The 12,119-nt window shown below is 31.6% G+C and overlaps 1 protein-coding gene across 6 annotated transcripts; it reads left to right on the top strand.

Moving 5' to 3' along the window:
- The first annotated feature begins 169 nt into the window (after positions 1 to 169).
- Positions 170 to 12,100, top strand: LOC111702679 (calmodulin). Of its 6 annotated transcripts, XM_023474435.1 has the most exons (10): positions 170 to 277; positions 3,417 to 3,476; positions 3,609 to 3,659; positions 4,669 to 4,725; positions 5,381 to 5,425; positions 5,742 to 5,831; positions 6,914 to 6,976; positions 8,272 to 8,346; positions 9,776 to 9,818; positions 11,486 to 12,100. In XM_023474435.1, exons 2-10 carry the CDS (start codon positions 3,441 to 3,443, stop codon positions 11,506 to 11,508), a joined length of 483 nt encoding a protein of 160 aa, XP_023330203.1. In that variant the 5' UTR covers positions 170 to 277; positions 3,417 to 3,440; the 3' UTR covers positions 11,509 to 12,100. The 6 variants fall into 6 exon arrangements, with proteins under 6 accessions (XP_023330203.1, XP_023330206.1, XP_023330202.1 ...); XM_023474438.1 differs by lacking the exon at positions 9,776 to 9,818 and having other exon boundaries at positions 171 to 277; positions 8,272 to 8,383; positions 11,486 to 11,570; XM_023474434.1 differs by lacking the exon at positions 9,776 to 9,818 and having other exon boundaries at positions 172 to 277.
- Positions 12,101 to 12,119: the final 19 nt, after the last annotated feature.

Here is a 12,119-nt window from a genome sequence, read left to right on the forward strand (position 1 = left end):
CAGGGGTTAGTTTTAGAATTCGGGATAAAAATCAAACTTTATTAATTTTTGTATATTCAATGATTTGGTTAATTGGTATTTGACTTGTTCAAAAAATACGATAATGAAGTTTTTTTCTTGTTAAATGGAATTTAAATAGTTTTCTTAGCTTTAGGACAGGTAGAGACAGAGGAGATACAAGATACGGTGACTGCGCTTCATTGTTGTAAAGTTGACCGTGCAACAGCCAGTTGGGTCAACACAGTGCACCTGTTCATCTCGGCTAGTCAGGACACAGGTAGATAGATACGTAGACATTAAATATCATACAATAAATACATACAAAAAACATCAAGGAAACTTACACAGGTAGATAGGAACACAGTGATCTGTGTAGGAGGTAGAAATAGAGAGGTAGAGATATAGAAAATTGTACAGTGAAACCCTTAATAACCAATACATCGGAAGAATTTATCAAATGTCGTCTTGCCAATTTTTCAATGAGTTTTATACTATATTACGTAAATTTCAGTATTTGCGAAAATAAATAAATAGCCATGAATATTAGGGAACAGTTTTAAAGAGTTCCATATAATCATTTTATTAAAAAACTAAATATCTCCAACATTCCATTATCAGAAAGTGAAGAATACGACATTTGATGAATTCTTTCGATGTATTCGTTATTAAGGGTTTCACTGTAGAAAATTAGGTAGAAGGGTAAATAAGCAGACGAGATTAATACGTAGATAAGTAGATGGGTAGGTTTATAGGGAAACAGTAAATACGTGGGTAGAGAGGTAGCTAGATATACAGCTCTAAGTAAATAGGTATATATGTTAACAGGAAGGTAGAGAGGTATATCAGACAGGTAGAGAGGTAGCTAGATAGGCAGGTTGTAAACGGGTATATAAGTTAACAAGAAGGTAAATGGGTATATAAGTTAACAGGAAGGTAGAGAGGTAGATAAGGAAACAGGAAGGTAGAGAGGTATATAAGTTAACAGGAATGTAGAGAGGGAGCTAGATAGGCAGCTGTAGGTAAATGGGTATATAAGTTAACAGGAAGGTAGAGAGGTAGATAAGGAAACAGGAAGGTAGAGAGGTAGATAAGGAAACAGGAAGGTAGAGAGGTATATAAGAAAACAGGTACGTAAAGGGGTGTGTAAGTAACCAAGTAGGTTTAATTATAAACCCCTTTATCATTAACAGACAGGTAGAGAAATAGATAAAATAAATAAGGTACAAAGCTGATAAACATAGATGCGGAAAATGTGTTCAGGAAAGTTGAAACCTTTTTATTGCCTTTTAATTTCTTGATTTGTAATGTTTGCTTTCTTTAAATTATTTCAATTCTTTAAAAAGCCTTCAAAGGAGGTCGTGGCATCATTTACCAAGTTTGAAATCTGCTTCTTTGTTTTTTGTTCATCAATAGATTACATAGACAGGACAAACTGGGTAGTCCTTGTTTTTGTTCATCAATAGATTACATAGACAGGACAAACTGGGTAGTCCTTGTTTTTGGTGGCTAACTTATGTGGCATAATGGTAAACGCAGTCGTTGATTTAAGGAGCATTAATCTCAGGTCACACTTGCAGTCGTAAGTATGACTGTACGATTTACAACGATACCCTTTAAACCCTTGTCCAAATGAATAAGATATCCTTATTTGTTTATCTGAAAATTGATTATTTTCAATAAGAGCTTCTTCAAAAAGTGACTTGCCTATGTTTGCTCTATGGACAATGCAATAAATTAACTTAATTCAACAGTTCTCAGATAAAAAAGAGAGACGATCCTGACTTAAGCAACAAATACATCTTTTGTCCAATCCGTGTAATCTGTGTATTCAACATTCTAAAATTCTTCTTCTAACTTTAAACATTTAACTCTGACAGAAGGATATTGAAATTCATGTTGTAAGATAAGATAAGCGAATAATCACTGTAGGAAACATAGATGCGTAAAAACGGAATTACAGCATTTACAATGGAAGTAAAGGGTGTTAAAAAAAATGATGTTTATTTAGTTTCACTGTTTAATCAAGAATATTTTCTGGTTGATGATTACAAAAAGTAGTTGAAATTATAGATTACATATATTTACATTTCATATAGTTAGATCAATGGTAGTTAGCTTTTTGGCCTGTGCCCCCTCTTTTTAATGATTGGAGGCTGGATCTTGGAGGAAGATGGATGCAGACAAGCAGCTGAGTCTCCGGCTTATTAAATCTATGCAGAAGAAAGCCGCTGCCATCATTAACAAAAAGAGGGGCCCAGTAGCACAGACAAAGAAATTAAGTCTTTAATACAAACTCTAATTTTCCATCTCTTTATCTTTGCAACCCAATGTTATAGACCTTTGATATTTCAAACTATGAATTATGCTAGATAATTTAGGTTTAAAATATACACCATAAGGTTGCAAAAATATAGGGATTGGCAAATTTGAGTTGATGGAAAAACCTCAATTTCTTTTTTATTCGCTCAAGTTTCATAATTTTTATTTTTCCACACCTTAAAAAAAACACGTTAAATTGGGACTTTTATTTTTATCGGAAAGTCTGTATGTTATAATAACGTTAATAAATAATAAAAACACTTAATTTCTTATTTATATATTTCAAATAAACATAATATAGACTTGAAAAGAATTCAGTAATAAAAAGCCAAGATTGAGTGGAATAACAAAACATGGTTGCACACACACTTTATATTTACATTATAATGATACAAACGACTATTGTTGGACCAACAAAGTTGATCTTAATATACATGACATTCGCTTGGGGCGAATATATTTCCATTTGACTCTTCTGATCAGATGCTTTGTGCTAACTAACTCCCCTATGGAACTCCAGGGCGTGCTTTCTCTACCGGCAAGATAAATGCCGTTCTCTAGATAAGAAAGAGGGTTTAATACCCTTCCCTCTACACTGTTACTCCTTTCTCCAACATCGATCCTTGCACCCCTCGGCCGACAATGGTGGTTTCTATAGATCAGAGAAGAGATTCAATACCCTTGTCCCTAACACTGTTATGTATTCCAGGCTGCAACATACCCGAAGTTCAATATCCTTTTAGACTGGATCTAAATTGTTTGGCTTTATTCTTAGATTGCATTTGTTATGACTTCATTTCTCTGACTGGGAACAATGAACTTATATGAGATTATGTACAAAGGGATGAATCCTGGCTGGGTTCATAATAACCCTGTGATAAAACGGTTAACATTTTTTTATTTTAAAGTATGTACACTTATGAATTATGATGTGTACATTATTCCAAACTTTGCATAATAACTTGCCTATTTTGCAAAATTTCTCCTCAAATGGAATAAAAAAAAATTAAAAATATATATTAAAAATGGGCACAACTGCATTTTTGTTTGCAGCTGTGTTAATGTCACAAATTTTGTTTCAATTTAAAATAATTTAGAAATCTATTGAAGAGAAGCAGAAAATGACAGTTCCAGCAGATTTAGTTGTTCAGTTTCAGGTGAAAAACAAAGATTTCAAAATATAAAAATTCAAATTCAAAATTATTGAATTAAAAGTCGATCTTAACCCTTTTTTTCAAAATGAACTGAAATGAATAAAAGTAACTTAACATTACAATAATTTTTTTTAGGATGCATTTGCGCATTTTGACCGATTAAATTGTGGCATTATACCTACTAAGGAAACAGAAAAACTATTATTTTGAGATTGTAAAAAAAAGTTAAGTGGTCTAAAAACTTCAAAAAGTCTGTGAAATAAATAAATTGCAAGCTAACGTGTCACAATTTACTGCTTTAACTAGTCTAAAACACGTGAGTTGTGATCATTTAAATTTTGCAAATATTGCGCAAAACACATTTGCAAATTCAAGTTGTTTACAATATATTGAATAGGGAGAAGAAAACTTGAGTATTTAAATCAGGGGCGGAAACGTCATGTGTGTGTGTCTGTACCATAAGAGTGTGTGTAAGTGATACCGAACCGAAGGCGTGTACTGTAGGTATGTACAGTACATAAGAACCTCGATATTTGTACAGTCTTGGAGAGTACATTTGTTTATTGTTAATTGTTTACTTAAAAATAAGTTTAATATACATGTAAAATATTATTTATATATTTAAGTCAACACTATAAGCCAAATTTTCATGCAAAGAATATAATTTGATTCAATTTTTCAATAAACTACTTGTTATTCAAGCTTAATTATAATTGACGACATTGTTTAGCAATTTCCTTGACTGTATTCATGTTGTGTGTCTGTACCAAAAGAGTGTGTGTTTATTCTTATTCCCTGATTTAAATGCATACTTTAACTTCTACAACTAAGAACTGACGGACAACGCATCAGATAAAAGCATCAACGGTTTTTTAATTGTTAACCATTCCTTAACCCTTGAAAGTGTTTTGTCCAACCAATATTAGAAAAAAATATTTTCTTCATTTTATTTTGGGGGGATGGGTGGGGGGTGGGGAATAATTGCATTTGGAAGAAAGGTACAGGATGGTCTAAAATAGCGCACAAGTAAAGTTTTAAAAAAGTTTTTTTCATATTTTAAAAATGTTTCTAGAAGCATGAGACTTTCATGTTATGTTGGTAAAAAGGCGGTAAAATATCTAATGTTGAGAATTTGTAGAATGTTTGAATTGTAATAAATTGTTGAGCTGACAATACGTTTTCTCTGTGTATTTAGCTTCTAGGACAAGTTCTTCGCTTTGTAGGAGAAAACCCTAGTGAGGCCGAAATTCAGGTAATATTTATTACTCACTACTCAAATATTAGGTCTTCTAAATTTTTCAAATTGTACAAAAACTCTGATCATTTTATGTTTTTCCTAGACCAAATAATGGTTAATTCACATTGAGAACTAAATCTTATGTGTACATCCAAGAAAATAAATGCTTGGTTTGTTGGTTATTAAGCTCTATATGCGCATAAAGAAATATATGCAAAAAGCCCATTTAAGTTTCTCCCATGGTCAGATTTAAAGTTGCAAACATCTATAAACTATCTTACAATCATGATAAACAGATATGGTAATTCGTTTATTAAATGATCCTGTTGGGTTTTTACTATTTTCTACAAAATCGACCTATAATTTTTAAGATTATGGCCAATATAGATATATGCTGATCAAAATGTTGAATTTGTTTATCATGGCTTTAAGATAATTCACAAAAGTTTTAGCACTAAAGCTGACCGTGAAAGAAGTTGAAATGTGCTTTTTGAACATATTTCTATTTGATAAAGCTAAATAACCTACAAACCAAGCCAATTTTTGCTTGTTTATTTTAATTTTTCTTGGATGTACACATTGTACTACATTGTACATAAAAAACTTTAATAAAAACATTAAAACCAGGATTAAATATTGAAAAAGTATTAATTGTTAATATTTATTCAAGGATATGATGAACGAAGTAGATGCCTCATCAACGGGCAGTTTTAGGGTAAAATTGTTTTTAATTTAAGATTTTATCCTTACCATTTTTAAACAATTAAATTATTTTGCCTAAAATTGGCTTATGCCATATTTCCTTGCTGACAATCTTTTGCCATAAAAAAAAAGATGACATCTATATAATAAAGCTCTTCGCTCACATTTATATTATATATTGGTGTATGTATTTATATATATACGTTAGCAGCTGACACAACTACAGGTTCAAATTGCCTGATATTTTTTTAGGGAACCCGGGGATAAAATAGGTTTAGATTTCTATTCAACTCATCATGAGGTTTTATTTTGCACACCCTTTAATTTAGTTCCCCAGCTTCCTGGTAATGATGGCGAGGAAGTACGATGATAACAGTGCTGAGGACGAAATCAGGGAGGCATTCAAGGTCTTTGACTCGGTCAGTATAATATATAATAATCTATATATAAAGTTGTAATCTCTGTTTGTCTGGCTGGGTGTGTGTTTGTTTGTTTGTCCGATCATAACTTGCAGGAATCCCTTCATCGATTTGCCTCAAATTTTGATTGGGGAGTCACGGGAATGTTCTTAGATTTGTCCATTTCTTGAGCTGTTTCTGACCAGGAGGCTGTGTTTTCGGCCATGGTTCATTTGCAAATTGCAGTTGACTTGGCCGACTTTTTTAACGAAATGTTAGTTTCCCTGTAAATCAACCAAGTGCGGGTAAACACGGGTAGTAACTATGAGTACCCTGGGCTACGCTAGGTTCCGAAGCTGGTATTACATACAGTGATAACAAAACAAGTGTGGAATGAAATTCGTCTTTGATCTTTCTTTAACCTTAGAAATGTCGCATAGGATTTGTAATTTTCATTTATTGCTTCTGAAAATGGCCGGGCACTATTTTAGAAATAGTTCAGGTACAAATTACAGCGACGTGACAACAGGTGGCAACAGACAAATGGACCAATCATACACAACGTCATAAGAAAAACCAATTCGCTCACATTAGTTGACATGTTTTCCGAGATTAAATAAAAAGTGTAAAAAAAAAAAATAAAAGAACACAAAAATTGCACTCATTACTATTATTAACAATTGACACTTGTGACGTCAGAATGCAGGCGTATTGAGAGTGTGCAAATTCTACGCTGCCATCTTTTGTACTAGAATCTATTTGAGTGACTTCTTTTATATTTTCAAATGTTTCGTGCATGCTGCCTACTACAATCCTACAGTTCTTTTATGAAATCAAAAATATAGTATTGTGCTCCAGTTAAAACAAATACCAACAAATTCTCGTATATTTCGGTGTTTTTATTATGCTGCCATTTTCATACCTCCAGAAATGGATTCAAGATATTAGACAATATTTTTAAAAAAAGCTACAACCTTTTTTAGATAATTTAGAAAAATACGTTCAATGTAGCCTTTCGATGTAATTTTAAATCTATCTGTAAAATGAAAACGTCAGGTTAAACTAAATAAATTGTCATCTTTTGAATTTATAATATTTATCAGGATGTATATTTGCTTTTCACACGCATAAAACAAGAATGGCCTGGAGGTCACAAAGTTGCACCAGTTAAGTCACATCAGCTTCATTGAGTTTCTTATTTTGTCCAGTTCGCAGTATGGCGTATTATAAGTTCTCAATAAACCACTCCTGTATGCCGAGTACATTAGCGCCTGATCCAATCAGGGTTCAGTCATGTGTTTGTTGTCTATTCTGAATCAATAGAAATAGTATGGCGGTAACATCTATCTTTCTATCTATCTCATTATCCAATTAGAGGTATAAATCTTTAAATCAGCGCTAAGCAGTAAATGGAAATATTTACTACTTCTGAAACTATAGTGTAGCAAGAATTGAGTCTTTGTCACAAAATTTTCTAATCCCTATAACTTTGCAACCCAATGTAATAGACCTTAGATATTTTAAACAATGATCAAATAATCAAAGTCTGAAACATCTAAGGTTTACACGATCAGGTTGCAAATATATAGGGTTTAGAAAATTTGAGTATGTGACAAAGACTCAATTCCTTCCTAAGAAAACAATTTGAAAAGTAAGGAATGTTTCTTTGAAAAATGTGTGTGCAAATAAATATAATGTTCCTGAACATGGATCCAAGGAATGCTTTCTCAATACAATTATTCGTAACTAATTAGTCTCAGGTCAAAACATAAATTCTTTTTAATTATTTTCTAAAATTTAGCGACACAGTAAAATATTGTCGATAAAAAAAGAGAATATTTTGCGATTAATTTTTAAATAAATTTAATAGAATTACTCAAAAGTAATTGTTAGCAGTTGACACTCAAAATCAAATGTTAAATTGTAATTATATATGTTACAGGGAGCGTTCGCAATAAATGCAATGGGGTATAGACTAATATCGAATTTAATCGTAATTTTTTTATTTTACTATTATCTGCGTAATATTTTTTTATTTACGATTCGATAAAAAAGGACATTTTTTTAGTTGCTTGGTGTCTCTTTTAAGCAAATTCCATTAACTATCGAGAGAAGAGTCACCTATCGGCCAAATATTCGTCGTTTAAAGTAAACACATCATACCTAAATTTTTTTTATGAACTATCAACTTTATACGGATTAATTGAATTGATTTCGACACCCTGAGCTGGGAACTTTTCTTGCAAAGTGGATATCGAGATCAATGCTTGATTTCTCAATATTTTGTTAATCTACAGAATAGCTTATAATCTTTATTGATAATTATAGCCTGCAGGAATAAATAAAATGAAGGCATTGGGTCTCAATTTAAAGTGCCCGCCGTGGATATCAAGATCAAACGATCGGTATCATCCGACACAAAAACTCCCAGCTCTGATTATGTAATATTTTGATTTTGTAGGATGGTAATGGATTTATAAACAGGCAAGAACTACGCTATGTCATGATGAACCTGGGCGAAAATATGGAAGAAGAGGTAGAGAAAAAAGAAATGTTTGTTTAAGAAAAAAAAGGTTTGATGGAGATTTGATTATATACTTAAAAAGATAAAATTCTCGACTCATATCGATCAAAATAGTAAGACGTGTGTTATGGATTATATGATTTTTTTCAGTATTTTTTACTATTCTAAAGTTTCTAAAATTGCTTTCTAATTTGCAGTACCAATTAAAAATTTGGCTGTTTATTGTTTTTTTATCTTCACAATTTCTTTTTTGCTGTTCTTGAAGTGATATCCACGTGATGGTATATATAAAGGTACAAAGGTTGTTGAATATGTACTTCATAAAAAGATCAGGTGTGTGTAATTATATGTAATTATGGTAAATTATCTAATTACATAATGTTACATACACCTCTAGCACCTGTTGTATTCCATATATATATAAATATATTCATACTAGGCTTTTAAATGTTACTTTTCAATGCCCTTAATGCACTTCATGCACATTTGAAGATTTGCCTGGTTTTATTAGAAGATTTACAATACTTTTAAAATGCTTAATTTATTGAGGAAGATATTATGATTTATACCAAGCATAAATATTGAGATTATAGTATATATATGAGTGATGCTGTACTCTAATCCTTTACTAATTATAGGCCACGTAATCCACTTACTTATTGCACATTTGATGTGTGTACTGTATTGATTAGGCATAATCTCCTTACATTCTATATAAGTAAACCATCTTACTTGTACACAAAAGCTGGATTGCAGAACAGATATTTAACTACCAGACCCCATGGTCAATACCCTGTCCTGGCTTTGGCAAAAAATGTTGCCTTTATGGTTATGCCGTTTGGACGTTTATTGGATACAACATTTTGCGGAAAAACTATTTAATTGTGATTAAAAAATGAATCTAAATTTATTTGGCTTATTACTTGCAATAATTGTGTCTGATTCAAAACATTAAAATTGAACATTGAAGTTCCAACAATTTAAAAATAAAAAAATAATAAAATTTTTTTATGAAAAACTTAGTAGTTTTTGTGGCACGGACTTTAAGGAATATATAAAAAGAAAGTTGTAATTTTGAAGATTTGTTTTCTAATTGAGGTTCAAATTTCCTAAACTGACAATTATGTGTTTACTTATTTTTCAACACTGAAAACTGAAACATAGTTATATTTTACCTCACAGCTTTCACCTTGATACATGGGTTTATTCATAGCATCTGCGCAATGTCAAAAAAAATATTTTAACTTTAAATCTATATCTTCTTGTCAAACGTAAATATGAAACACCGAATCTTAATGAAATGCCTAATCAAAAATCGAGAAAAAAATGTTTTAAACTATTGAATTTTCTAAAATAGGTTTGTTTGGTTTGCTTATTTTTAATTATCGAAAAATACTTTTTTTAAACATGTTTTTTAAATTTTGATTCTAATAAGATTTAGGACAAAACTGTGGTAGCCGGACGTTTCACCTTCTTGGCAAATGGTAGATAAAATAATTCGATTTTTTATTAGCTTTTGCTATTTGAACGATCAAGATAAAATAAAATCGTTTCTTTGGTTCACCCCAGGGAGTAAGGAATAGAAGGGAGATATAACTGACGCGGTTCGCCTGACCATATGATTATACATGCTTTTGCAGACGGGTACTTCATTTTAAAAAGAGATATTTGTTTGGTGTACATTTACCGCGTATACAATAACCTACTCTGAATATTTCATATACAAATGGAGTACCCGTCTGCAAAACATGTATAATTATATGGTAGGGCGAACCGCGTCAGTTATATCACCCTTCTATTCCTTACTCCCTGGTTCACCCCAGTTTAAACGTTGCAATCCGTGCCAGTACAACACGTATGCATTTAGTTGTACTGTCCAGTCAGCTACCCAGCACGTTTTATGCAACAAATGTAGACTGGAAAGATCACAGTGGGTTCCAAACAATCAAATTATTTTCTCACAAAGAACCTGGATCGTTTTTGTGAATAAAAGAATTTTTTCAGGAACATACAGTGAAAAATTAACTAACATTAACAATGAACGAACAAATTAGATTGTTCAAATAATAAAAAACTAATTGCTTGTTCAATTAAATATTTTTTAGAACAACTGACAACAAACAAAAAAAAACACAGAAATGGGTCGTAGACAAACGAAATGAAAAAAAATCAAATTTGTTTATCTCTACTTTCAAGTTACGAAACCTGCAGTACAGACATGATTTCAATAGACTCATTTAGAGTGTATGATACCCAACCGGATTTATCTGCTTTTAAACTCTGCAACTCAATTTGAATATTGTTAATGTATAGATAAAAGAGTATGGATCACTTTGTTTAGACCCATGTTCAATAAGTACTGTTGTAAGGTACATTCCTGAGCCTTTGGAATAATAACCCATTTTAACCCTAAACAGGTTGGGCTAGTATTTTTGTCCTCGCAATCTCATTTTTGACACTATCACCGTGATATTTTGTGATTTTTAATAAATAGTATTTTTTTTGCAAAAAAACATGTTTTTTTATTTATAGGATAGGGTACAGGGCGGAAAAAAAGTCCGGTCTGCGAAAAAAAATCTAAAATAGCCCATAACTTTTTTGTTAATAAAGTTACATATCAAAAACTGTATTTTTGAAAAGCACTAGAAAAAGCACTGGGTCGTGATTAAACTTAAAATAGAAAGTCGTTTTCAATGTATTGATATATATATATATACGACAGAGACTGTACATAAATATCCGATTTGTTAAAAAATCTCTAGCTATGATTTCCCAGGATAGCTAGGCGAGGAAGGCTGAGATGGAAAATGTCTAACACGAATCGAACAAAAGTTTTTTTTCGCCATTTTCGGCGAAGTTTGAGTTAGAGATAGAAATATGACATTTGAGGATACACATTATGTACTTGGTTGTATTGTAGTCACTTTAAATTTGCCGTACTACATTAGTTTGCTCGATTAGGTAGTCCAGACTGGACGGTCCGACAGTAAGCATAAATGGTACATTTTGTACTCCACGGCTCGGATACTGTAACTTTTAAATCAGGGTATTTTAGTTTTGCGTGAAGGGTCATGTTCCTTTAACATTGGTTTTATTTAAAATACAATAAAAACTAACCTCCATTCTCAAAACCTAAAAATTTTAATTTTAGGAGATCGAATGTTTGATCGATGAGATTGATATCGATGGTGACGGACAAATCAATTACGAAGAATTCTATCTAATGATGACTTCTACAAAATAATTGTGAAAAAAGAAAAAATTCTGGCCAATGGAACTTAAAAATAAAAAAAATAAAACTTCTTTACAGCGATCATATATTTGAGCGATTTCGAGCAACCATGAGTGCCAGCTTCGGCACTTTCCATCAAATAAGTAAAACTTTTAAAGCGATAAAAATATTCAGATTACGAAATAACGAACAACTTTTAGTTACCAGTAGGCCAAACTCCCCACTGCGACCTAAAAGTTTGAAAGCTTTATTCAAAATCAAGAAAATACTGTATGAAAGATCGTCTTACAATCTTTTTTCGTCAAATTTGGGAGTTCATGTCTTAATAATGATTATTGCTAATGATATAGTTTTATGAAATTTAATTGTTTTATTTTAATTTTGTTTAGCATTTAACCTTTTTCTTGTTTTTCGATCTTTAGTTATATTATTTAAATTGGAAATATAATTGACAATTTACCATCTTTGCTCCCTTAAGACCGCCTTGTTCCCCTTGTCCTCTTTTCCGGTTCAAATAAAAAAATGTTATGCTTACCTTTTCTTTCTTGTATTC

Source organism: Eurytemora carolleeae, unplaced genomic scaffold, assembly GCF_000591075.1.
Source record: "Eurytemora carolleeae unplaced genomic scaffold, Eaff_2.0 scaffold7, whole genome shotgun sequence".
Classification (NCBI taxonomy): Eukaryota; Metazoa; Arthropoda; class Copepoda; order Calanoida; family Temoridae; genus Eurytemora; species Eurytemora carolleeae.